Consider the following 25,901-nt stretch of genomic DNA (forward strand, 5'->3'; position numbering starts at 1 on the left):
TACTATTCTGAGTCTCCTCTTATGGAATGATATAGACTTCATTGCCATACCCCGGGGATAAGGCGGCAAACTGATCCGTGTAGGCGGATATTGTGTCAAGCGTTAAAACCACATGGTGCCAAGGGTTCTCGGCCCTGCGACAGCGGGTCGTCGCCCTGATGAGGCTCAGCAGCTGGGAACTCAGCTACCGGTCTTCGTTTGACTCGACGCAATTAACTATACGATCAGCTACACTCCCTTGACAAACGATGAGGTCGTTGCCGTTAGCCGGGGACCCCCTGGCTCGTCACGATACTCGAGGTCCAGAAGGTCGAACCCTTGCAGAGCTAGACGTTCCGGTTGCCGTAATACGAAGCTGGGGTATTAGCAACGCTGTGAATAGGAGTGTCACTTTTGCACTACACTTGCACTATTTGTTCGAGACCCTGAATAGCTCTGGGACCTTGCGAAACGTAATAGACGAATGTGCCGGTGCTCCATAGGGCGTGGAGAATCGTTCCTGGATATGTGAATATCGACGTTGTAACTTTGATGGAGTTGAGGCTGTTGAGATCTAACTAAAGGATCCAGGAACGCTTTGTTCCTGGTAGTAGATCATGCACTTGATATGTTCTTAATTGCTTGTATTTTACGTCGCATCCTCTTTGTACGTTTGAATGTTGATAATGATGTGTGACAACTGGTCGTCAAGCCAAGGGATGTAAAGCTGCAGGCTGTCCTACATAGAATCTTACAAAGTCCACAGTCGAGTGCCAATTTGCCGCTTATTAACAAAAGAAATGTTTCTATTCCGAATAGAGACATACCCTCTCATTCAACAGTGCGTGTGGTGGGAGCTGGGTATGTGAATCGCGGAATGTCACCAGCAACGGTTCATTGTACGGCTCGTAAACGCAACTAACCAGGGACTTGAAGGAGTCGATAGCACTGTAGTATTTGTTTTTGATAACTCAGCTCAACAATCCCCAAACTCTTTGTGAAAGGCAACTTTTGTGACCGTCTATCGAAGATGGGAATGCATCGCAAGGAAAGGCTGGAACTCGGCAGGTCGAGTGAGCTCGTCTTCTTCATGAACGTATGCAAGGAATGCAAAGAGCAAACAGGGAATCATTATTCTCGTATACTTGAAAGTGTCTAAAGTCTGAATGAACAAGTTTGTTCACCGTTGCCCGCCAAAGGAATCTACTGTGGTCTACAGGAAGTCCCAATTCCACGTTTCATCTAGATCCATCAAGGCCTCCCAATCCACCCCATCAGCGGTTCCATCAGATGACGAGTTTCCGAAATTTTGGCCTTGACCAAAGTTCATGTCACCTCCTGCTTCAACCCATGAAGGAAGATCATCAGCCGCTGTACCTAGACTCGTTGATAGACGTTCCACGGAGAGAGCCCCATTGTCTGCTGGCGGAGATATGTGTAGAGACGAGTCAAATGTCGATGTATCAATTAGAGGATGATTAACAGGGATCTCGTTTGACATGTTCTCAGCGTTGTTGAGCATTTGCTGGACATCCGAGTTCACACGGTCTCCCTTGTCTCGGGTATGTTGGGCATTTGCTCCTTGACGCTTAAGCTCCATTTCACGATGCTGTTCAGCTTCCGAGAACAGCTGCATGAGAGACCTCCACAGTGATCCCGTCTTCATTTCTTCTGTGACTCCTTCTTTCAAAGCTGTAGTTGCGCCCCATGCTTCTTCTAGTTCTCGTGTCCAAGGGAGTCGAGATGCTTGACGGAGGTAGACACCCATTGCATGCCATGGCATTTGTCCTTGTAACTGCCAGCGCCACTTTACCCACGCGGATCCTGATTTGAGAGACTGCACTGCTTTGGTGACTGTGATAGATGGAGTCAATAGCTCATCCGCTGCAGGGAGAGTTTTGGATCGTCGTCGAATAACCAGTTCAACTTTGGCAAAGAACAGGGTTGTCATCGTCCTGATGAAGGAGTCCCATGGTTGGTTGGGCTGTAGATGCTGGAAGTAAGTCTTCTCGACTTTTTGTCTCAGGGCGTTTAAGAGGCCGAGACGGGTCTCTAGAGAATCGGTTGTATCGGCGCGGATGGCTTGTGTGAGATACCACAGCTCGCAGCGGATGAGACAGAGTGTCACACCAGTTGATCCTTGATTAGGATTTGGGATCTGAGTGGTTGAGCTGTCCAGATCGACATCGTTTGAGTTTGTAGGGAGACCTGTGCTGAAGGACGCTGGGGTGATTGACAGGTCTTGAGCGTCAGCCCGTCGACTACTGGAATCGATGAAGCAGATGTGCCACCAGAGCCGACGTCTCATCTCCCTCTCAAGCTGATTGTACTGATGTGGTTCGCCCTCGCGATGAAGGCATACTGACTTTGCTAGCCTGAGGAGCAAACCTGTCAGTGGCCATACTTTATCTTGAGCCCCAATGTTTGGTAGCAGCGATAGGTATATGACCAGGGCTTGAAGGACAGTGATGTCTTTTGTAGTAAGAAAGTTGGCACGAGCGAGTGCTTGTTCAGTACCGAATTGATACCGCTGCAGCAGTTGTTCTCTGGGTGTGTTGAAGTTGAACGAGACTGTCTTTTCGTCCATGGACGCAATGGCCGCTAAGCATATCGCAAACAACAGGGCTTCTACATTGTGGCCACAAGAGCTAAAGTTGTCTTTTAATTGTTTGACAATATTCTCAATCGCTGGAGTATGAAGGACCTTGATGAAAGGGTCAACATTTTCGACATATGTCTGCCATATGAAGAGCATCTGAGAGGGCATGGGGTTGAGCCCATCTAACGCTTTCGCGAACTCTGCGCTGCCAAAGACAAAGCCAAGATGACTTAGAGGAGCCGGAGTCCCATTGCTGGTAGGCTCTGTCATGATTGAGTTACTTGGGGTTTCCGAGATATCTGCAACGTCGTGTACAGCTTGAAGTATATTGTCTACCTGTCACTTGTTAGTGTTCGGATCATCGCTAGGGTGTTAGGTACTAACCTCGCTGCAAAATACCGTCCAAAAGCGATTTCCAACGTGAAGTCCACCGTCCTTGTCAACAACAAGCCTACCAAAATCCTCATCAAACTCCGAAGTCTGATGATCCAAACTGCCAGATGACGTAGCCCACGAAGACTCTGTAGGCTCCTTATCCACTGTTATCTGACCCATAGTCTTGGCCCCATTTTCATCCTCAACCTGCGCCGCGAGTTCAGTAACGACTGACTCGAGACGACGAAGACGACTGAGCAATTCAGATTGCTTCTGAGCTGGAGTCTTGGCATCGCGAGTTCGTCTCGGTATACGACCCGTCACGGGGAAATGGCAGTCGATTTTGTTTTTTGTACAATTGTTGCATGGCTCTTTTCTATCGCAGCGGATCTTGCGACGACGACAGGTTACACAGCTCCAGATTTTGAGGTTGAGTGTGACCTCATGATGGGATGTTGATAGGGATCGGTCCATCGGGGGTTATAAGCTCCGACAGTGACACAGAGGTATAGGGTGGTAACGGGTAGATATTTGGATAACAGGAGACGGAAACAATGAATTCGCGGTAATAGAGGCTCAATGATAGAATAGATCGCATATGCTTTGCTTACTGAAGCTGTTGATGAGGGGAGCCGAAGGATCGGGGGATCGTCATCGTTCTCGGACACGGCGTTCGGTCGTGATCCCTGTCACCGGAGCATCCACCACCGAGTGTCAGGGACGGACATCACTAACAGAGATACATAGGTCTGCAAGTAGTTTATAGGTGGGCAAACGTACCTCTAGATAAACCCCTTCTCAACACCAACATACGTCCATCACCGACACCGAGCATCTGTATGTTTGTATAAATGAGATCACAGCACTAAAGATAATTAACCAACCTATTCTACTCTCCTTCGCCTCCATATCATTTGAACAGCATCACCAGCCATCATGACAAAAACCGTAGTCATTCTAGGTGCAGGTTGGGCTGGTCTTCCACTCGCCCACAAGCTTCTCAAACACACACTTCCCAAAGTTCCTGACCTCAAAGTCATCCTTGCCTCCCCGAATAGTCACTTCTTCTGGAATGTCGCTGCTACTCGTGGGATAATACCGGACGCCATCCCAGATGAACAGCTCTTCTTACCAATCAAGCCCGGCTTCAATCAATACCCCTCTGAGAACTTTGAGTTCCTCCTTGGGAAAGCAGATGGAGTCGATGCCGAATCGAGTACTGTTCATGTAATCTCTAACGAGAATACCAGGCGCGAGATTACGTATGATGAGCTGGTCATTGCGACAGGGTCTCGGCTGGCTAGTGATCTTCCCCTGAAGCCTGTTGGAACACATCAAGAGACCATCTCAGCATGGAAGCAATTGCAAAGCGAAGTCGGGGGCTCAAAGTCAATAGTAATCGCAGGTGGTGGTGCTACTGGAACTGAAGTTGCTGGTGAATTGGCCGCAAGATACGGCTCTTCCAAGAGCATCACCCTTGTTATTAGTGGTGCACAACCGTTGGAAGGGGCCCTTGGTTCAGTTCGCGCATCGATCTCAAGGGATCTCAAGACCCTTGGGGTCAGACTCATATATAATGCGCGCGTCACCGAAGCAAAGAAGAGCGAAAGAGGCCAAGGGGCAGAGGTGCACTTGTCCAATGGAAGCACCCTCACAACAGATCTCTATCTACCTCTGCACGGCATCAAACTCAACACCTCATTCGTACCACCGTCATTATTAGACTCTGGTGGAAACATCAAGCTTGATGAAAAGATGAGAGTCGCCGGGACAAAGAACATCTGGGGCATTGGCGACGTGGGCAACATCGACCCCAAGCAATTGACCATCACGGACAATCAGATCATTCACTTGGCGACAGCTCTAGATGCGACTTTGACGGGGAATGGGGATATCAAGCCGTATCAGCCTGCGAGCAAGAAGATGATATTCGTGTCACTAGGTAAGAAGTATGCGACGGGTCAGATTGGGAACTGGAAGCTGTTCTCATTCATGGTATCGTATGTCAAGGGGAGGAAATTGTTTGTTGATACAGCTGAGGGATACGTGGGAGGGAAGCATTTGAGGCATGCGGCCATTTAATATTCTCTGATCTAATGTTTTTGTACTCTATCCCATCTGTTATAATACCATTCATTGTAATATTCCATCCTGTCAATCTGTTTCATGCTGTGGCCCCGTTTCTTGTATTTAGTATAGCAAACTTATCTAAGTCTAGCTAACAAAAGTAATAGTCTCGGAACTATTGAAACATCTAATATCCATCCACTGCATTCCCTTACAGACTGTATTTCCAACTCTCTGCTGTATCAAAGTACGACAAGAAGAAGTTCGGACCCAGTGTATGAACAGTGTCATTGGTCTTCAGTCCTTCGACAAGTCTCTCAGAGCAACCCTTCTCGAGGGTCTTGCCGGAAAGTCTACTCTTGACCCAGTCCATCCACTTCATTTGGCTAGCCTGAATGGCAGAGAAGTGGTCCATACCAGAAAAGGTGGCATGCTCAACAGCTTCCTTATTGCCAGTCTTCTTCGCCAAATCGCAGGTGTCCTTGACAGCGGCGTCAATACCCTCGGGACGAACGACATGGTCATCTGCACCGTTAATAATGAGCAACGGACCAGAGAAAGTCTTCCGTCCCACAGCGACTCGATCAGCCCACTTCTTAGCAGTCGGATCTTTATACCAGCCCGACTTCACAATATTGGTGGGGGCGAGATCCATTGTCACCAAGGCCAACACGGGGAAGCATCCCTTGACCTTGGCAATAACGTTATGCCAGCGATCGTACCCTGTAGAAGTGAAGCCTGTGTAGTTGTACTTGGGGTAGATCTTGGAGATTGAGTCGATGACTGCGGATTGTGCAAGCAGGCCGGGTGATGCGATCGAGTTCTCGGTCCAGTAGGCATAGTCATCGAGGATTCTAGTCACTGGCGCTATGGAGACTGTGCCTTTGTATCCTTTGAGAGGCTTCCTGACTTGTCTTTCTGCAAAAGCCCACTAGAGAAAATAGTCAGTTTCAATATTTTGATGGTAGCAGACCGTACCCATAAGCAATTGAGCAGAGGGAATACGCTGTATGTAAGGACATCAACTTACAGATGCTCCGCCACCTTGAGAGTGGCCCATAGCGACAAACGGACCGTCAGAACCAAGAAGATCCGGGAACGCTGATCTAGCTGCAGTTACAGCAAAAGCAACATCATTCGCGTGAGCCGGCGCTGTGACCCAAGAATGAGGAATGGTGTCTCCGTTGGGCAGCTCAGATACACCAAGACCAGCATAGTCGGGTGCAACCACTGCAATGCCCTGAAGTGCCAGAGCAAAGGGGACTTGAAAGTGGTACTGTAAAGCTCTGTAGCTACTAGGTGCACAGGGCTTGAAGGTACCTGTCGTGCCGTGAGCCCAAGCAACCATGGGCAAGCCCTTCCTGGTAGAGCCTGGACCGGTTGAAAAGGGAGCATAAGGCCAGAGAACATAAGCAGAAGCGGGAATGATCTTTCCATCAAGGTCTTCAGTGGTGTAGATGATTCGCGACATGGTCAGACCGCTGGGGACGATATAGTTATCCAAGTCAGTGACATCCTCTGTCTTGAGTACAACACCAGGGGCAAGTTTGCTAGAGAAGCTTGAAGGGGTTTTGTAGAAGGAGAATGTTGGGTCCGACTGTTGCTCCGAGATCCACGAGGATGCGTTGAGGGCTCGGGCCTGGCATGTCTTGTCGCAAGTGGTAGTGTCTGGGAAGGGATTCTGTGCTACAACACAGGAGGTGGACAGAAGAAGAAGAGTAAAAGCTCTCTTGAAGTTGAGTGTGGCCATCGTGTTAAGATGTACGATATGCTAGATTGCCTTGTCGTCGTGAGTGAGGGGATGATCTAGGTTATATAGAAGATCGCCATGTCGTGATCTCTCGACTTCACAAACAACTTATCACGATACCACTCTACATTGAGAATTGTATATCTCCAATATAATATCCAAAAAGGCTGCGAAGCCATCAATTCCAAATTGATGGTGGTAGTATCGGGGTCCCGAAGCCAAGCGGTCAAGTTCGAATACGATCAGAGCAAGGCTATGAGTCCGGCAGTAGCTCACGTTGCATCTCAAGATTTGTAATAGTTAACTATACACTCTATGAAGAAGGTCTGCAGTCTCATGCGCCTCAGCTTTTGATCGCCTACATGGCCGCCGTTGCACCACTTGTTAGCGGGTACGCTCGAATACGCCGGAGTACGCCAGTACGCCAGCCATACCTACGACGTACGCCAACCAAATCCACCGCGGCATTATCGATAATCGAGAAGACTAGTCTGTTGGAAGTCTGGCGCTTGCGCCAAGATCAACCTTAATTTAACAAGATTGAGTTAGCTAGTGATCTCCATCTTAGTTGCGTATAGACGGATAGGGCTGGTAGTGTCCAGCTACGGAAGACCCTGATACGCCATAACGAGGGTGGTGTTTAGTTCAGAATCAATATGTTTATATGTGAACGTTTGAAGTATATAAACTAGTTGATGGACTCGTTGAAGATAATCCGATCAAGCAGCAATCGCTCAACATCCTCACACATCTTAGTCCCAATAACAGAACAACCTTCGCAACTTCGCATCTGCTGAACAATCTCAATCACAACATCATCAAAATGTTCTCCAGCACCGTGCTCTCCGTTACTGCCGTTCTCTTGGCCTGCTCGTCCTTTGCGGCTGCAGCTCCTCAGGGCAAGACCTCCGAGGTCAGCTTGACTACCAAGCTGCGACTCGCCGAAACGTATGTCATGCGCTCTGAACTCTCTTATCAAGTGATTTCTAACCCCTACCAAAGTTTCATTGATCGCTACAGTCTTCTTCCTGAGGACAAAGACTTTCTCTTCAGCTTTAACAGCACCCCCAGTGCTATGGCTAACAGCCAGACATTCCCTGCTCTTACAGGCTCTGGCGTCAGTCTGGCTTCAGCTCAAATTCCAGGTATATACTCATCCTTCTCGCTTCTGAACCTTGGATGCTAATTGCATACAGGCTGCTCTATGATCATGCTTCACACTCACCCCCGAGCCTCCGAGCTCTTTGCCGTCATGTCCGGCCGCGTCTATACCGAAGCCGTTCCCGAAGGCGGTGTCCTCGACGCCGAAGGAAAGCCTCGCGTCATCCGCAACGAAATCAGCGCTGGCCAAGCTACCATCTTCTACCAGGGAACTAAGCACTACCAGGTCAACCCTGACTGCGAGCCCGCCAATGCTATCGCTGCATTTCCCTCTGAGGATGGCGGTTTTGCTGGTGTTGCACCTGGGCTGTTCTCTATCAAGGATGTCGCTGTAATTCGTCTTTTGGGAGAGGCTGTTGATGGTGAGGATATTGAGAAGATCAGGGCTTCTATTCCTACGGATGTTGGCATCAAGGTTGATGAGTGTCTCGCTAAGTGCGGTAAGCAGAAGCGTCAGGCCTAAGGATTGGATCTTGACTTCCGTTGAGCTTCGAGCTTCTTATTGAGTATTTCTTTCTTTTCCTATGTTTCAACTGCGAGATATAGAGTTTAAGGTAGGTAGATTAGTAGGGTATAGATTTCTGTTGGAGCTATGGCACTCTGCGACCGTGGTTTGAGTTCCCGATTGGCCCGTGATCTGATAATGCCACGTGAACACCGACCTTATCAGATCTGACAACGTCATGATAATGTAATCTGAGCTGGCATTCCTTGCCTCAAAGGATTGGCTGCGCCCCGTCATACCACCACTGATGGCAAACCCGGTGTAAGCACCAACTCAGCCACATTCCTTCGCTTGCGAAAACAGTTAAATCCACCAGGAATCTTGCTTTAACAGAATCCTATCCCCTAATAATTCTCGTGTACCAAGACCTCGATATTAGCTCGAATATCCACTCTGTTTTTATGAGTGTGACACTCTAAAAGCCCGTACGTATCCGAAATTGTTTCATTGGAAAGACCTAACATGAAATAGTTTTTAAGATCAACAATGGCGAAGAAAGACAATAAAGACCTGCCAAAGACGGCTCAGCAGGATAAAAAGGCAAGACAAGAGTTAAATACCGCTTCATATAATGTTTGGACGTTGATTCTACAAGTGCTTTGCTGTGGCTTGATAACAGGAGGAGCAAGCTAGAACAGGGAAAGAATAATTATTTACGGAGCAGAGCTTTTCATTCACAAAAATAGCGTTGCAAAGGATCCGGAGGTTAATTTGAGCTAAGGTCAACATACTTCAAGACCTGGACTCCCTTCTAATAATATTTTATATCCGTTCAATGACATTTTTGCAGATAACTATTGGCCAGTGAACTCTAAATCAATCCTGGTGAACCTTCTTGCACGATGTAACCACCAATAACATCTGTTCTCAATTGAAGCCAAGAAACCATGCATTTTCGCGACAAAAACGATGAGCGGAACAATGAACCTCCCGTTGTATCATATCACGCATATATGCCGCGCTGCTTTCTCCAGAGTCGGTTCAACTCTGCCCCGATTCTCCAGAGACGAAGCCGAAACTATCCCCAAAGCTGACGCTGAGCTCTAACAAGACGGGTAGAACCGGACTCAGATCAGCTAAAGGACATGCCACGCTAGGTCAGCTGGTCCATACCTCAATCACGAGTTTTCGCATTTTATACGATGAGTCAATTCGTTATCAGTATTAAATAGAGGGGAATACCTCAATCATGCGATCCAGTCGTTGCTGATCATCATTGCATCTTTACTGCGATGGCACTACAAGGTCTAACTCGGAAAATACTGGCAACATCACTCGTTGCTGTAGTCACTGCTGGCGGTGTCTATGGCTACTCGATTCAGAAACGCGTGTCGAAAGTTGATCGGAATCTTATAACGCGGTTCAATACCGTACCAGAGAAATTCCAGAAATCGAGATCTGTTAGCGAGGTTGTCAACGCGAAACAGCACATATACGATTCTGACTCTCGATACATCACCCTCGACATAGCGCCTCAACATCGTGATGTATCTGATGAAGTTCTATTGGCGAAGTTCGTCAAAGGATACTTTGGAGGTGCTGTGATTAGACCAGAACGAGTTGCACTATCAACTCTTGGTATGACACTTGTCAACTTTTCAAGTGAGTCTGTCCTTTGCCTCAGTGTGATTGCGTATTTAACGAAATGAACAGAATCAGGGCCAGCCCCGAGAAAGTTGTGGTCATGCACAGAACTTCCTGAAGTTTCATTACCTCCGGTCAACACCATTCTATATGGAGTCTTTCAAGTTCTGGAGACTCAAATCGGCGTCAAGGTTGCGCCAAACCGCACTGAAAGCCATGTAGACTTTGGATTTGGAAGTGACAGTGATGTGTTTGCAGGAGTTCACAGATTCGTGGTTGTGAGAACGAAAGAAGAGAAGAATGAAGAAACAGTGCAGATTCACTATGAGTCCATGACTTGCAACCCTGTGCAAAACAAGCCTCTGAGGCCACGGATCTTGTTCAAATTTCATGAATTCTATGCAGACTTATTGTTTAGGGATGCAATATCGGAGATCAAACACTGGATGGGCTCGTCTTGATATGTTGGACCGCGGAAAGGGTTATCTCTTCTCTATAAACTTGTTTTACTAGTGTAAAGTACCAACGAGCCTGTTACTCGACTATTCACCACTATGAACCTCTCTCTCAAGTGGCCCTGACTGCTAGCTACCCCCCGGAATAAGTCATGTTTGACTTAGTTTGGTCTCGGCCTTGGACTTTCCGGACGCGTTACAACAAACACGAATTGTATGACGAACCAAACAAACAGCATCGCCCATCCCAGAACCGAAAACTGGCGTCTGAAAGATTCAGGAGTACTCTTCAGGTTACCCCAGACGACAAGAACTGTCCCGTTCAAGAAGGAAAGAAATGACAAGACCGCTAAGTTATACATAGTTGAAGTCATCTTCTGAATCGGCTCCGAAGCGTCGCAGTTAGGAAAGAAGTGGCCACTAAAATGTTGAAGAGTCACGAGGAGACTTAGATATACCAAAGAGGTAGAGAAAAAGACTGTCATGAGGTCAGAGATATGAAAGGCTTCAGTTGTCAACAGTGCTTACCTTTGGTAAAATCTTCGCTAGATATACAAAACATGTTGCCCGTCGAGAATTCTAAGAAGATTTGGGATTGTTGAGTATGGCTGATACTCGATATGATATATTGAGAGAAAGGGTTTATGTTGATGGGGTAGCCTAGAAAGATTTAGAGAGTGTACTCTGGAGGAGAGGCCCATCGCTTGTGGCTATTGAGCATCTTATACCCCATGATCTACTTTTTTACTTTTGGGTAATTATTTCTGTAGTAACTATTAAGGTATTATAGTAAAAGACTTAAACTATATGCTGATATGTTGTTCGTAGTTGAGACCTATGGCTGAGAGCTTATAATCACCACATAGAACTTAGAACCTAGAAGTCATGTAAACTTACGAATATATCAGTAAGACAGATCAAATTGAATTATTAAAAAGAGAACCTTATGTTAAGTAAGTTTTTGACTAGATTAACACTCGCTTGTATCTACATATATGGATATGTCGACATCAATATATATACTTGGCTTTAGAAAAGGTTCATGGGAGAGCGAATTTCTTATTATAATCACCACGTATATCTATTAAATATTTTCCTTCGTCTCTCATCGAGCTGCCACACATCATCTAAGCACCATCTGCAACAGGCGTTGGCCCTTCAGGCAGCTTACTGCCAGCAATGTTACACTGTCGGAACAATCTAACCTCATCTTCCGCAAAAGCACCAACCACTGAATGGATCACTCCACGATTATGAAAGAGAACAAGATCTCCTTGCTCCCAGTCATGAGGATAAACCTTTTCAGGAGCAATACCAGGACGCTGAAGTTCGTGAACACGCTCACGAACGGCAGTAAGATCATCAATCACAGTACCGTCCGCGAGGTGCAGCTTTCGAACGGCAGAAGGATGAACCTGAAGTGCTAAACGGCCAGTGACAGGGTTACGCCAGCACATAGGAAGGATCTGGATCTTATCCTCCTCAACAGGCGGAAGATTCTCGACAGGAATTTCTTTGCCTTCGGAGACCAAGCCCAGGCCATCGGAGCGGGACTTTGCACCACTCATCCAAACATATGGATGCGGAGCGTACTCAACCTTTGTGGTACGCACAAACTCCTTATCCTCAGGCGAAAGCCGGTCGTACATGGCGTAACCCGACACAAAGGCTGTAGTACCAAGCGGGACGGTCAACTCCTCATTGGATCCGTCGTCATAGACGAGGGTCTGTTTGCGACCTCCGGGAACACGGACGGCGAGGAGCGATGTCACCACTGGAGGAGCGAGGCCGTACAGAGCGGCGTCGATGTGCCATCTGTAGAACCTGGTGAAGTCCAGATCCTTCTCATCAGGGATAGTGGTGGCGTGGAATGTGCGATGATGCGGATGTCGGAGCTGAATGTTCTTCAGTCCTTCATACTCCTCAACGAAGCCATTTCCAATGACCTGCACTTGAGGTTGATGAGGGATGGTCTTGAGGTCAGGATGGAGGATTGAGCGCTTTGCGTCAATCGTTTTTCCATGGCCATAAGAGCCCGCAGCTTCAGGATCGAAACGCTGGGTAATCTCATACTGCGCTTTAGGAGAGAGATGGTTCTGGTTCTTGAAGACGAGAACTTGGTGGGTGAAGAGTGCGTCACGGATTACGTCAAAGTCGGCATCTAGAAACAGTCAGCCTGGGCTCATGCATGACGAGAGACGTGTCTTACCAGAGGAGGTTACCGATTTTACGGGTATTCTCCCACTATGCGTTATTTCAATCATTCACGAGCATGCTTACGATAGCTTACCACTGATGTTTTCGACGTCAACGTTTGGGACGATGGCACCGAAGTCAATGCTTGACTCGGCTGATGTAGAGATGGGAGTGACGGTTATTTGAGAGGCCATTGCGATGTTGTTATTTGAAGAATACTTGTAGCAAGCCTGTGACAAATCTTGGTATTAAGCCTGTTGTTTAAGTGAAGCCGAGGAGATTTGTTTGTCTTTTATATCGCTATCTAAGGTCCACGTTAGAGCGGGTCGCGGCGGTCGCCTATCTCTCTTATCTGCTCCGAGGATAAATCCGCTTTCGTTATCTCTCCATACTCCGTAGCAAGTTACACAGTCGATACTAATCTTATCACCGATTACGCTTATCAAAGGACTTCCAAGTTCCATTGTGCTTAGCCTTCTCCGATCATTGATTGATATGGCAAACAATAGCAAACAATTAAGGTTTCGTAAATATTGTCGATATCTCAGCGAGATAGACAAGGCAGCCCGTCAGAAAGAAAGCCCTTTGGCCCAAGCATATCAGTAAAGAACAAAGAATGCATTTCGTTAGGCCGCAGATCTGAGGATATGATCAAACTCGTTAGGTAGAATATTGCAGGTCATTCAAATAGTATTTACAGTGATCATTGATACTATGAAGGGGTTCTTTGTCTCTTTTGACATTAGCTGCCTTGAAGGTACAAGCAATGAAGAAGTGATCATAATTTTCCTTCGTGTGTCTTCCTTTCATGTAAACTATGCATGAGAAACTGGAGTGCTAGAGAATGATCTACCTGTTAATTAACTTGAAATGCCATTAGCCTCCCATTTCCGCTTGGTATTGACTTCAAGTTGCATTGAGAATTACTTCAATCGTATGAATACAATAGTTATCATAGGTCTTTCTCTGAAAGGAGAAAGAAGCTCCCTTACAGTCAAATTGAGTCCTTGTAAAGAGGCAACTTGACTAGCTCAGGTGCATAGCCAAGGCTTTGATCTCGCAGTGACTAGCTGTAAGTGACACATTCGCGTAAGTTATTCAATACTCTAACGGATCTTAGTATAAGATATGCTGCCATTTGAGGATCGTGCTCTTTTTAGAACTCTGAAGGGCCACCATCATCGAGCAAGAACCCCAAGGCCCTACAGCATGTCTTCTTCGGTACCGCAACGCACCCGACTCAGACAACCTGAAACCTTCACCGGCTTTGCCAAGTTACCACCAGAACTACGACTCATGATATGGGAATTCGCTCTTGATCGGTCTCGCCATACAGTCCATGTATACCCATTGAAAGACAACACTTCATCCAACCGCCCTGACCCTAAACCGAGTAGTGGGATGACACTCAATTTCATCCTCGAGAGAGAGATGGTATCATAGGTGCATGACGCATATAGGCAAGACAAGATGCGAGGTAAGACACGAGACAACAAGCGAGTGTGACGAAAAAGGAAAAGACAGGGGCATGTGGAGGGCATGCACAGAGTCCAGGGAAATCATCATCATGACAAAGAACACCAAAGGAATATTCAAATCATCTTTCGATAATCGCTTTACGGCTAGACTTACAAGTATCTTGAATGCGGACATCATGTACCACCTCACTTGGACGAAGTCATCACAAAGGGCATCGAACCCGGTCCAAACCTTATGAAAAGCGTTAATGAGGCTATAAAATCAGAGAATGCTTTTCTGATTGATTATAAACGTCCTTCAACTCACATGAACGCCCGTAGAGCTGTACGGAGTTTTGTATACTGGCTTGCGCCACTTGGCCAAGTCTTTCTTATCGACTATGGTCTGAAGCGAACGCAGCCCATAGAACCTGGGAGAGTGTACCAAATGTCATATTCGAAGGAAACGGCAGGCGGTTTGTTAAGGTTAGTACGACTAGTATCGCCTGGGAGGATGGCGTTCTGGGACAGGGAGATCGCGGTTGGAAGACTACTCGGCGTGTGCGCAACATCTTTCCGAACAGATATCACAGTAGATGCTGCGCTGTTGCTTGCGAGTATGTATAGGAGTATGACAAATGGTGTGAAGTTAGAGAACTGAGAGGGAGTTGGGTGCGTTGGAGGGTGTATCTTCAGTCAGAAGCAGTAAACATAAGTAGGCGAGCCCAAAATATTAGATCACATGGCAGAATACCTTGGCCATGCCGTACACTGCACTGTTAAGGAATAGCGAAGCTGAGCTTGAAATGTACAAAGGGTTCGGTAGCTCTCTCTAGGTAAGGTAGCTATCCCTTCAGAAAAACAGCCTAATTTCGCTGACGTAGAGATGCGGCCTATCACAAGATGGGAGCTGGAACACATAGTGACCACTGTCGAAGGCTTGTTTCAATCACCACCGAAACACCTAAACTTCCTAAACAGATAAGATAATGAATCGCATCGGACAATAAATTCGAGCTGTCAGAGGATTAATCTGATCTGATTATGACTAACAATCCCGAAGCCACCTCAACGGCAATTGTCCGTCCAAGCAATGGCGCAATCGCAACGTCTGTCCCCATTAGGAAATTCCAAGAGCTAATCAACACCCCGATTATCTCTCTTGAACCTAGAAGCTGTGTAAGACTCAATTGGCACCACCTCAATTAGCAGAAACCCCAGATTCGTAGCAATCGCAAATAACGTCATCCTCAATTTGAGATTCTGATTGGCTAGTTTCGCCGCTGACATGCTTAGCCTGTTTCGCTGATGGTGGGAGTACGACTCCGTGATATTGTAGCTCGAGCACGCAATACACCAACAAAGGCGTCATTACACTGCGGGGGCCGGTAACGGATGATACCTGGGGAAAAGGGTATATATAAGATCATTGCCGAGGATAGAATTGGATGTCAATTAACTCACTACTCAAATTGGAATTGTTGTCTTGTCTTTATAGTGTCTTTACATCAATCACAATGGCTCCAGGTGCTCTCATCGACGAGTCTTCTCAGACTCCTCTCCCACAAGTCAAGAACGCAGATGCCCCTCGTTCAATCTTTCCCGATGGCATCCGTACCTCGGGTCAACATCCTCCTCTTTATGATGCCTTGAAGCCTTACTCTGAATTCCCCAAAGAGATCACTGGCCCTACGCTTTGGAAAAAGGAGGACTACGAGAACTCACCTGAGCGATGGACTCATCCTTTCACCGATGAGGAGATTCAAGAGTTGAGCGATACCGCTGATGCTTTCATTGCCAGTGGCACTCCCCTCACTGGCATCTCCAAGGTATGATGACAGTATCATAACACAGTTTCAAAACTAACATGTTCAGTCAAACTTCCCTCTTCCAAACTTGGGTAAAGTCCTCGGGACTCTTCGAGAAGACCTTCTCAACGGCAAGGGCTTCATACTTTTCAAACGCTTCCCAGCTGGAGAATGGGGTCCTCTCAAGAACGCAGTAGCCTACATGGGTCTTGGTACATACATTGGTTACTTTGTCTCCCAAAACGGCCTGGGCCATGTCCTCGGTCACGTCAAGGATGTCGGTGATGACGCTACACAAATCGACCGCGTTCGTATCTACCGCACAACAGCTCGTCAATACTTCCATGCCGATGACTCTGACATCGTCGGTCTTCTCTGCGTCCACCGTGCCAAGGAAGGTGGCGAGAGTGACATTGTCAGCATTCACAATGTCTGGAACGATCTTCAGAAGAATAACCCCGATGTTGCTGAGCTTCTGACACAACCAATCTGGTACTTTGACCGCAAGGGAGAGACGTCAGTTGGCGAGGAGGAATGGATCCGAAACCCCATCTTCTACATCGAGAACGGTGGCCAGGGTCGGGTTTACTGCAAGTGGGATCCTTACTTTGTGAGATCTCTCACAAGATTCTCCGACAAGGGTCTTATTCCTCCTCTGAGTGAGGAGCAGAAGCATGCTATGACTGTGCTGGAGGAGACTTGCCAGAAGTTAGCTTTGCATATGATTCTCGAGGTTGGAGATATTCAGTTCGTTAGCAACACACATCTCCTTCACGCTCGAACAGCATACACAGGTAAGATACCTCCTTCGACAACCATATTAGCTATGAAAGTACTAACATGCTGTAGACCACCTTCCTCCTGTCCCTCGAAGACATCTTCTTCGGCTATGGCTATCTACTCCCGAAACTGAAGGCGGTTGGGCTCTCCCTTTCCATGATAGCAAGGAGAAGAAGCGAGGAGGCATTCAGGTGAACAATACTGCACCAAGATGCCCTCTAGATGCAGAGTAAAAGTCCTTTTTTGATAGATTAGCGATCACGATTTCACAACAATTAGCATACAAGAATAATAACAGTTGAAGACAACGATTCTTTTAAATATATGATTACTCTCCATGCCTTTCTCCCATTCTTCTTTTAATTCCTGGTCTGTTTGCTTGATATACCTGCGGGAATGAGGCTCATCAAACCAAGATTAAGATCCATCACTCCCATCAACCCGTATCTGTTTGTCTATGTGTAAAGACATCCTGCCTAATCCATTATCAAGTCTATTCCAATCTAAACCGGTGGGGTCGCAAGAAGATCTATGATCTACCCTCTAAAGCAACCACGAGGTCAAAGGCGTCATGAAAAAAGCAATCAAGATAACAACAACAACTGGCAAGTATGCAAACATCTTAGACCAGTCGATATCCTCTATCAAGTCCTCCACACCTGGAGAAACCAAGTTGAATGGGAATTGAGGAGGATACAACTCCCTTCGTCGTCGTCCCCTTTCAAGAAGATGCTGTGCCTCATTCTCGATAGCCAGGATAATGCTGTGGTACCCAGCCAAACTACTGCGCACGTATAGCGTCTGACGAGGCTTGTCATACGTCCATTCCACGTTCGTTCCGCGGACACGTAGCTTGTGTGCGTCGTAGTGATACGCCGGGATGAAAATCTCAGTGAGGTGTGTTTTCTCATCGACAGGTTCTTTGGTCGCTGTACTGGTCCACTCATATTCGAAGCGTAGTGATTTATGGTTCCAGTTGGACTTTTTGGGAATACCGGCTGTCTTCACAGCATACGGTCTGATGATCACGTCGAGAATTCGACCGCCTTTGTAAAGCTCGTCATGCTCGTGAAGATGATTCCGGTAGTCAGGTCGTACGGGACCATTCTCGCTGACCTCGTCACCATTGATGACTGAGAAATCCTCATTGTTCCACCCGTCGCCGTACTCAACTCTGTTATTTGGGTTGTAGTTCCACAGTGTGTAGTTGAGCTTGTTGTCCTCCATTGCGGAGATCAAGCCGTTCATCAAATTGCGTTGCGTGTCGTAGCACCCTGTGCGGAAAGCTTCTGCTTTGTTGATATCGTACGAGAGGCCAATCTCACCAATAACCGTGGGAACTTTACCCAGGGATTGTTTTCCGTAATTGACGATGTTGCCAAGCTGCCTTCTGTAGTTGTGTCGAAGTCCCGCGACGCCAAAGTAGAGCGCGTTGAGGACGAACATGCCTCGCGTGAGACCTTGGACATTGACGCTCATCCACGAATGACTCTTGCTAAAAAGGACGTTAAGATCGTAGAAATGAGGCGCATACACAAAGTTCTGCGGGCGTGGAACCTTGATCACTTCCTTCTCGGCATACTTCTGCCGAAGCCATTTCTTGTTATCAGGATCCTGCGTCGGCCAAGGCGGGATGAACTCATTGGGGATCGGTTCAATGAAGCTAAACTGCTTCGCCTTCTTGCGCGACACACGCTCCGTAAACTTTTGCAGAAAAGGCGCATAGCAGTCGTTGTACCACTCAATGGGTTTCCCCTCACGACCCGGTCGATGATCAACTTCAAAGTAATCACCGTCGCGAATGCGTGCCGTTTTCTTCTTTTCGTCCCACTCCCAGACGCCATGGGCGCGCCACAGGCATTCGCCCATTCCCCGACCGTGGCCGATAGGTTGGTCTTTGAGGGACAACCATGCAGAGCGACCTTTGGGGTCAATACGAGACTTGTGGGATACACGAGTTGGCCATGGCCATGACTTGACGTAATAATCGACATCTTGGGCATAGCCACTTCCAAGGGCGAGAGCTTGTGCGAGAGAAGGACAGTGGCCGATGTGTAAGTCGGTGTCGTAGTTCCAGAAGTGAAAGTGATGAAGGTTGACGAGGCCGCGATGGGGTTCATTCATAGGTTCAAAGCCAATGCATGCTTCAAGATGACTGACTTCATCTGCAAGGCGACCGAAAGCTTCAACGCAGGCATCTTGAAGGAATTGCTGTGCTGAGACTTCATCGCCAGCGTCCTTTTTGCGACGACATTTGAGATTGGGAGCTAAAGCATCACCAGCCCAAAAGAGAGTCGCCATTGTCGACGCAGCGAGCTTCTGGTAACCCGAAGGCCACAAGAATGGACCACCTGGCTCTTTTGGATTTGGTGGTTCACTCGCGCGTTTCTTCTCATCTTGACTGTGAACATAAGCAGCGCCTGTATCGGTGAAGGCCTCAATATCGAGACCTACAACTTCAAACGTCCAGCCAGGCGCACCACTTCCGCCACTGTACCGACTCCAAACATCTTGGTGCGCACAAACAAAGCACTTGATACCATAGTCTGGCATGAGCTCGATCAATTGGCGCAGGTAGTCAATATACTCTCTATCCAGGTCCTCAGGGTCTGGTCCAGCATGGCCAATTGACTCCCAGGTAACAAGCAATCTCACAAAGGGCACACCCCAAGCCTGCAGACGCCGAAAGTGCAGCGGCGCATCTTCCAATGGGAAAGGTCTTCCCACAAAAGTGACAATGCGATGGCTCTCATAGAAGCCATGATCCAGGTGAGACAGGCCGTTTGGCTCAGTGGGTAGTTTAGAGGCGCCAGAGATGTTGAGACCGCGGAGGGAGAGGACGCGGTTGTAATTGTCGATGAAGTGCTCGTCTCTGATTCGAATTGGACCGCCTAATGCAGCGTCCGAGAGGTCAGCTGCTGCGTGGATGGACATCTTGGGTGTGAGCGTGTGAAGCGGAGGACACGGTTGGGACACGCAAGCTGAAGTGGCAGCTGGAGGTACAGTACAGGCAGCACAGCTGAGCTCTAAAGTACTCCACTGAGATTTGCTTGGCCTCTATTCTTAGCGGTGTGGCACCAGTATCACCGTAATTGACATGGATCATTTGACAGGTGCGCCAGAACAATGATCAGTAGAAACTGTAAAATGAGGAAAGCAAGGTGGATTTATGTGCTGTGTGATCTCTTCAAACTTTGACATCAAGATCACTGTGTATTTTTTTTGACGTGGTGGGAAACGTTGATTAAAAACACTGTTGTGACCATGGATGTTATTTTGACTGTGCAGCCTTTGACCTCACTAAATGTGTTGTTAGATAGTGGAGGCATCATTAGGAGATTGAAGGTGATTTTTGACAATTTCTTCGGGTGTCTCGGCGGCAGATCATACAAGCTTTACACAAACTCAAACTCAATTGATAATGTAAAAATGAAGGTCATGTCTTCGTAAATTAAAATGTTGTTTTGCGACACAAATATCCAACGCTATGCGCTCATATCCAAATGTGTTTTGCCTCAATGCCATACGCTAACAATGCACCAGCCTGTACCAGAACCCATCCAGAAATAGAGAAAAGCATCTAATTTTCCTGTCTGTCCCTCCTGTTCACCATCGCATAACTCATTCTGCGCGCCGCCCTGTCTCCCCAGTTCATCACCGAAAGACCTGGTGAGCGTCCTGTGGTCATAGCCTTTTCCTGGCTCACATCACCCTCAACGCCGAAAGAGTAAGTCCTCTCGCCAGTTCGATCAGACACAATTCCAAACCCAATCTTGCTACTCTTGACGTCAGCTTCCCTCTCCCATCGAAGTTTGTCAAGACTGGAAGCTCTTGTGGCTGCGAGAATGGCGGAGAAGCTCAGACTTCGCATCATGGCATCCTCTTCCATGGCGTTCACGCCAGACGCCACCGCAAGAATGGTGATTCCCATGGATAACGCGTACACTGCCCATAATTGCGCATAATTGTAGAAGAAGCAGTTCCTATTCTGCCATCTGACGCAGGGGTAATCCAAGTCTGGGCCACTATCGAATCGTCCTGAGTATTTCGACGGGTCAGCTGCCCAAGACACCGCTGACATTTGTGGATCAGACAGGAATGAGATGAGAATTTCCTCGTAGAACTTTTGCACCTCAAGGGGAAAATTCGCGACTGGCAGGTAATTGAGACGATCAAGCAATCTCGTCTGGAGAATCTCGCTGTTGACGTTGAAGTTGGGCATTGTGGTGGTACCATTCAAGATGGCCCTCAATTGACTTCCCACGGCGTGGTAAGCGGCTGTCAAGCGATAATTCTTGGTGTCATTGGGGAACACGTAGTTGTCCTCTGGCGTCGCCACGGTCCGGTCCTTAAGCCTCTTATCGGGGTCCTTCTTATCGGGTATGAAGGTTGTATCTATGACCTTTTTGAGGAACTTGCGTTCCTTGACATCGTGATACTGAACCCCGCCACTGTGGTTGAACTGAACCTTGTACTTGGTCTGGTAGTGCTCACAGCCAAAAATGATGGGGGTGTAGGCTTTGAACCAGTCGCCTTCTTGGGGTTTGTCGGGCTGCGGCTTGGTTCTGTCTTCAACATCAGCGTAACCGAACCAGAGGATGGGCTCTGTCCGGAAGGCAGCAAAGTTCCTCGGGTAAGGCGGTTTCGCCTTAGGTCTTCCACCAGCTTCTGCGACCATCTGGGGGTTCTCATAATCTCCTCGGTCCAGCATTGCATAGTATGTGAGGTTTCCCATGGGAGCGAGGACTGATGTGTCGAAAGGACACTCTGCGTCACCTAGCTTCTTAACTTTGGCTTTCACTCCCGAAGCCAAATCCGTACATTTGTATCCGGGACCAACGAACTCAATAGTATAAGAGCAATTCCAACCTCTGCCGCAAATCTCCGCGGGCGCTTTCGGGCGCATAATGGCCTGCTGCGTGTATGCTGTCTTTAAAGCGATTGTGTTGAATTGACGACTCGCTGCCGTGAAATAGTCAAACTCCTCGGGCTTGTTCTTATCGGGTACTTCTCCCGACGGAGCGGTAGAATTCCACAAGGAGACGGACGACTCGAAGTAGCCATCGACTCTGACAGGGTCTCTCCAGTACACAGTCTCTTCATGTGTGAAATTGAGAGTACGAACATTTTGACAGCGTGTTATTTCCTCCTTCCGCTGTGGGACGACGGTAAGGGTATAAGACGTAAAAATAACGATTAGAGGCGACGTCCAGATGAATATTGTCAGCGCCATTGCGAACTTGGCGTTTACCCAAGCTTCCCAATTGAGAAGGGCTGTCAGATCCTCGGAGGCCGCGAAAAGCGAGTCAAGAGTGGAGAGCGTAAGCATCTTGCGACGGATCATCATCAAGACGCGCTGTCGGAAAGCAAGCACCACGGCATTCAGAAAGCAGGCCTTTGAAAGGAATGCTAACAGAGCGCCGTATCGAAACTTGCCCTGCTGGTCGGTGGCAAGTTGTCCATGAAGTCCCCGATAGTAGAAATGGTGGCCCACGGCGAATGCGATCCCCGAGAAGACGAGGACGTACATGCTCCATGACGGCTTCCATTCATGTATCCACCAGTTTATAAATCTATTTCGAGGAGGGCCATCCGGAGGGACACCAGGAGCACCAGGCATACCAGGAGGGCCTTGAGGTACATCGGGGGGACTGTTCTTCGGCAGCTCGCTAGCCATCAAGAGTGAAGCGCTGCTGTCCTCCCTATAATTCTGAGGTCTACCGGTACCCGGCGTGTGAGGATACGCGGGCTCCCATATTCCCAGTGGCGTTGAGGCGCCATAATAGGCCGTATCGGTCGTGGTCTGTCGTTGAAGATATGGTTGATGAGTTGCGCGCTGGGCAAAGGACGAGGTCGAGTAGTCGGGGGAAGTATACGGCGAGTTTTGCTTCGCGGACCCGATAGGCTTCCTAGCGATAGAAGGACTCGTGGGCTCCCAATTCGATTGCGCGGGTTGTGAAGAGGGATCGTGATCAGGGTAATCCCTCAGCTCCATGATGACGGGAGGAGCTGGAACTCAACTGCAGCTGGAGCTGTAGGTAAATTGAGTTACGGTTTGGAGAGGCCCTAGCGGCCCGGTCAGTTCCCCGCAGTGCCCTGAGCTTAAAAGCGGGAGGAGGTCGGCCTTTGCTTGGCAACGAGTTGAGACTCTATTCGCAGGTGATTATCTGAGGGGAGGATGAGAAGAAGAAAAAAAGACCCTGAAGGGTTAAAAGAAGAGACCACGGCATTTCCCACCCATTCCCAGCCTTGTTGGATTCAGCACTAAACCCATCTCTGCAATGTCGCCGTTCAGGGCTGAGCTTTCTGGTTCTGTCGGGGGGGTGACATGGCTGGGTTCCTGGTAGGGCTGGTATTTCGTTGATTGGCTTCCTGGGAGAGCAGCTGAGGGAGAGCAAAAAGCCACAGAGTCCAATGGTCTCACGCCAACGTGGTCTGGACTTTTTAAGAAGCTTGCGCTTGCTGACTGGTACTAAGCCCTCCTGCCTCCGTCACTGCCACTGTGATTATAGTGAGAACCCAGGCTAAGGTGGTACCGGTACCCAAATTACATTATGGAGCCCACCTCAGATTACCATGCGTCGAACCCGCTGGTGGGTGTCTTGGCAAAGGCCGATGCCGATGCGATCCAACGCTGATCTATGGCATATTGGCTGGTGCTGATGCTGTTTCTGCATGTGAGACGGGATAAAGGATTTTTGCTGTACGTTACGTATGTGCTCTGCTTACTGCTACTGTTACTGTCACTTCTTGGGGTAGAGCATACGAAGCCATGATTCACAATCGTAAGAGGAATAAGCATACCTAACTTAAAATGTTAGCCCCTATTTTGTTACCCGAGGCTCTTCCACTACGGTCCGACGAACCGTCTTGGGTCTCGTAAATCCATTCCTGATCTGGTTATACTGTCAACTCATCGTCAAATGCTGAACAATTATCCGGATTCAAGATCCACATGGTGTCGTCAACAAACAAGTTTAAAAAACATAAATCTCATCATGTCGCTGAGAATCCTCCTCCTGTTTTTCACTTCCTTTATAGTCAGCGTTTAAATTTAACCTAAACCTCCGTTCCTGTCAGCACATCTCCACTATGGCTGCCTCTTCTACAGCCACAATTGGCTCCTACAAGCTGACGTCTCGCGCAGTCAACGAGCCCCCTGCCGCTGCGGCCCGTGAGGGATCGGGTATCTTTGACGAAACTCGGAGGCTTGGCTCTCGCTACGGTGAAGATTACTCAGAGGGTGGTGTTGAGAGTGTCGCGGCACAAAATGCTTCCGCAGAGGTTGCTGAGAGCTGGAAATATCCCCGCCAGAATGTTTTCAGGACCGGAGCGGCGTTCTGGAGTCTTTTGACCTCCGGAGCTAACGATGCTGCATACGGCGTATGATTCCTGTGAAATCCTCTGCTTGATACCATTTCTGACATTAAAATGACAGGCCTTGATCCCATACGTACGTAAAACCGGCTCCTCCGAGGGCTGAGTTACTAACAGCTCGCAGCTAGAAGAATATTACAACCTGAGTTACATCATAGTATCCCTTGTTTTCCTCTCACCCTTTGTTGGTTATATCTTAGCAGCAGTTTTGAACAATACACTGCATCGACGGATTGGACAGCGAGGGATCGGTATTACTTGCGGAATTTGCCATATTCTCGCCTACATCATTATCGCCGTTCACCCTCCGTACCCTGTCTTGGTTCTTGCATACTGTCTCGCTGGTTTCGGAAACGGGATCAGTGATGCTGCTTGGAATGCCTGGATTGGCAATCTCGATAAGGCCAATGAGACTCTTGGCTTCCTTCATGCCTTTTACGGCGTTGGAGGAGTCATCAGTCCTCTTATCGCAACTAACATGATCGCAAAGGCCAACTTGCCTTGGTATACATTCTACTATGTTATGGTGAGTCGCACATGTTGATATGTTTATGAAAGGCACAATATTAACCGCTGTACTCAGATCGGGTTGGCCACTATCGAATTTGTTACTTGCACCTGGGCATTTTGGCCCAATGGCCCAGAAGTCTATCGCCAAACCATGGATGCCAGCAACGAGGACAACCAGGGCATGAAGGAAGCCTTGTTCAAGCTTCCTTTCGCTCGTGTCACTTGGCTTTGTGCCGCATTCCTCCTCTGCTACGTTGGTGTTGAGGTTTCTGTCGGTGGCTGGATCGTCCAGTTCATGATCCGCGTGCGCAAGGCCGAGAACTACCCAGCTGGTATGACCTCTATGGGCTTCTGGTTGGGTCTCGCCGTTGGCCGTGCTATTCTGGGGTTCGTGACTCCACTCCTTGGTGTCAAAGTTGCTGTGTCTCTGTATCTGCCTGCCGCTATGGCACTGCAGCTAATCTTCTGGCTGGTTCCGAGCTTTTATGTCTCGGCCGTAACAGTAGCACTCCAAGGATTCTTTCTCGGCCCTTTATTCCCGGCAGTTGTCGTTGCTACTACAAAGATGTTGCCCAAGCACTTGCATGTTAGTACTATTGGTTTCGCAGCTGCTTTCGGTGGTAGTGGTGCCGCGATTCTGCCTTTTGCCGTGGGTGCTATTGCTCAAGCCAAGGGCGTCAAGACTCTCCAGCCGATTATCCTGGCTTTCTTGACTGCATTGCTGGGACTTTGGCTATGCCTCCCAAGAATTGGCAAGAAAAGGGATTAAGGGTCAGAAACATTCAATCTTTGCACCACTTTCTTGTCATAGTCAGGTCAAGCATAGCTCATGTCCCCAACAACTTAGAATTAGCTCAACGATAGAACGAGGCCTTATATAAAGTAAATTGTTTCTCCACAGAGGAGTCAAATGATATGAACTATTGAATAACCACGATCCCCAGCCAACCTTTGCGTCCTGCGATACCAGGGGGAACTCGACCTTTCAAAGCCATACCCTAAATGTTACCATTAAATCCCAAAGACTTCAGCATAGTGTTACAATGGCTACAGCCAAATCCCGAACCGCAACTCAATGCTCTCCTAAGTTCTCATCGATCATGGGCTAGTGCTGTAGATCCTGCGAGCCGTGCCGTCTGCTAGCCTCTCATGGACGAAGCGCCGATAATCACCACTTTCTACGGGAAGCAGATTACAAAGTAGACGAGCGTTCGAGTTGCGACTTGATGCTGAAGAATAATCTGGCTCAAGTTGTTTAACATACGAAATAATAGTCTGTGAGTTCGGTAGACCTGCAG

At 48.1% G+C, this 25,901-nt stretch overlaps 11 protein-coding genes across 11 annotated transcripts; 6 read left to right on the plus strand and 5 right to left on the minus strand.

Moving 5' to 3' along the window:
* Nucleotides 1-1,192: 1,192 nt before the first annotated feature.
* Nucleotides 1,193-3,427, minus strand: FOBCDRAFT_293594 (fungal-specific transcription factor domain-containing protein; the record flags this gene model as incomplete). The annotated part of the gene is made up of 2 exons (XM_031184701.2): nucleotides 1,193-2,914; nucleotides 2,963-3,427. The coding sequence occupies 2 exons, from the start codon at nucleotides 3,425-3,427 to the stop codon at nucleotides 1,193-1,195; spliced, it is 2,187 nt and encodes a 728-aa protein (XP_031040343.2).
* A 305-nt stretch (nucleotides 3,428-3,732) lies between these two features.
* FOBCDRAFT_319788 (uncharacterized protein) lies at nucleotides 3,733-5,035 on the plus strand (the record flags this gene model as incomplete). The annotated part of the gene is made up of 1 exon (XM_031184703.3): nucleotides 3,733-5,035. The coding sequence occupies exon 1, from the start codon at nucleotides 3,890-3,892 to the stop codon at nucleotides 5,033-5,035; it is 1,146 nt and encodes a 381-aa protein (XP_031040345.2). The 5' UTR covers nucleotides 3,733-3,889.
* Nucleotides 5,036-5,231: 196 nt separating this feature from the next.
* On the minus strand, nucleotides 5,232-6,770 carry FOBCDRAFT_274431 (Alpha/Beta hydrolase protein; the record flags this gene model as incomplete). The annotated part of the gene is made up of 2 exons (XM_031184704.2): nucleotides 5,232-5,951; nucleotides 6,051-6,770. The coding sequence occupies 2 exons, from the start codon at nucleotides 6,768-6,770 to the stop codon at nucleotides 5,232-5,234; spliced, it is 1,440 nt and encodes a 479-aa protein (XP_031040346.2).
* A 701-nt stretch (nucleotides 6,771-7,471) lies between these two features.
* Nucleotides 7,472-9,243, plus strand: FOBCDRAFT_250685 (RmlC-like cupin domain-containing protein). The gene is made up of 6 exons (XM_031184705.3): nucleotides 7,472-7,718; nucleotides 7,773-7,915; nucleotides 7,967-8,371; nucleotides 8,654-8,697; nucleotides 8,816-8,861; nucleotides 8,908-9,243. The coding sequence occupies exons 1-6, from the start codon at nucleotides 7,594-7,596 to the stop codon at nucleotides 8,940-8,942; spliced, it is 798 nt and encodes a 265-aa protein (XP_031040347.3). The 5' UTR covers nucleotides 7,472-7,593; the 3' UTR covers nucleotides 8,943-9,243.
* Nucleotides 9,244-9,638: 395 nt separating this feature from the next.
* FOBCDRAFT_37417 (uncharacterized protein) lies at nucleotides 9,639-10,513 on the plus strand. Its single transcript, XM_031184706.3, has 2 exons — nucleotides 9,639-10,038; nucleotides 10,090-10,513. Exons 1-2 carry the CDS (start codon nucleotides 9,669-9,671, stop codon nucleotides 10,479-10,481), a joined length of 762 nt encoding a protein of 253 aa, XP_031040348.2. The 5' UTR covers nucleotides 9,639-9,668; the 3' UTR covers nucleotides 10,482-10,513.
* A 989-nt stretch (nucleotides 10,514-11,502) lies between these two features.
* Nucleotides 11,503-12,917, minus strand: FOBCDRAFT_224131 (uncharacterized protein). Its single transcript, XM_031184707.3, has 2 exons — nucleotides 12,766-12,917; nucleotides 11,503-12,636 (listed from the first exon to the last, which is right to left on the minus strand). Exons 1-2 carry the CDS (start codon nucleotides 12,863-12,865, stop codon nucleotides 11,603-11,605), a joined length of 1,134 nt encoding a protein of 377 aa, XP_031040349.2. The 5' UTR covers nucleotides 12,866-12,917; the 3' UTR covers nucleotides 11,503-11,602.
* A 963-nt stretch (nucleotides 12,918-13,880) lies between these two features.
* On the plus strand, nucleotides 13,881-14,789 carry FOBCDRAFT_201968 (uncharacterized protein; the record flags this gene model as incomplete). The annotated part of the gene is made up of 2 exons (XM_059609014.1): nucleotides 13,881-14,105; nucleotides 14,307-14,789. The coding sequence occupies 2 exons, from the start codon at nucleotides 13,881-13,883 to the stop codon at nucleotides 14,787-14,789; spliced, it is 708 nt and encodes a 235-aa protein (XP_059467235.1).
* Nucleotides 14,790-15,645: 856 nt separating this feature from the next.
* FOBCDRAFT_135386 (uncharacterized protein) lies at nucleotides 15,646-16,949 on the plus strand (the record flags this gene model as incomplete). Its single annotated transcript, XM_031184709.2, has 3 exons — nucleotides 15,646-15,957; nucleotides 16,004-16,730; nucleotides 16,786-16,949. 3 exons carry the CDS (start codon nucleotides 15,646-15,648, stop codon nucleotides 16,947-16,949), a joined length of 1,203 nt encoding a protein of 400 aa, XP_031040351.2.
* A 98-nt stretch (nucleotides 16,950-17,047) lies between these two features.
* On the minus strand, nucleotides 17,048-19,697 carry FOBCDRAFT_224133 (glycoside hydrolase superfamily). The gene has a single exon (XM_031184710.3). The coding sequence runs from the start codon at nucleotides 19,648-19,650 to the stop codon at nucleotides 17,260-17,262; it is 2,391 nt and encodes a 796-aa protein (XP_031040352.2). The 5' UTR covers nucleotides 19,651-19,697; the 3' UTR covers nucleotides 17,048-17,259.
* Nucleotides 19,698-20,177: 480 nt separating this feature from the next.
* FOBCDRAFT_293605 (uncharacterized protein) lies at nucleotides 20,178-22,711 on the minus strand (the record flags this gene model as incomplete). The annotated part of the gene is made up of 1 exon (XM_031184711.3): nucleotides 20,178-22,711. One exon carries the CDS (start codon nucleotides 22,709-22,711, stop codon nucleotides 20,297-20,299), a length of 2,415 nt encoding a protein of 804 aa, XP_031040353.2. The 3' UTR covers nucleotides 20,178-20,296.
* A 931-nt stretch (nucleotides 22,712-23,642) lies between these two features.
* Nucleotides 23,643-25,583, plus strand: FOBCDRAFT_224135 (major facilitator superfamily domain-containing protein). Its single transcript, XM_031184713.3, has 4 exons — nucleotides 23,643-24,099; nucleotides 24,155-24,169; nucleotides 24,218-24,619; nucleotides 24,677-25,583. The coding sequence occupies exons 1-4, from the start codon at nucleotides 23,809-23,811 to the stop codon at nucleotides 25,370-25,372; spliced, it is 1,404 nt and encodes a 467-aa protein (XP_031040355.2). The 5' UTR covers nucleotides 23,643-23,808; the 3' UTR covers nucleotides 25,373-25,583.
* The last annotated feature ends 318 nt before the right edge of the window (nucleotides 25,584-25,901 follow it).

This window comes from Fusarium oxysporum, chromosome V, assembly GCF_013085055.1.
Source record: "Fusarium oxysporum Fo47 chromosome V, complete sequence".
NCBI classification, from domain to species: domain Eukaryota; kingdom Fungi; phylum Ascomycota; class Sordariomycetes; order Hypocreales; family Nectriaceae; genus Fusarium; species Fusarium oxysporum.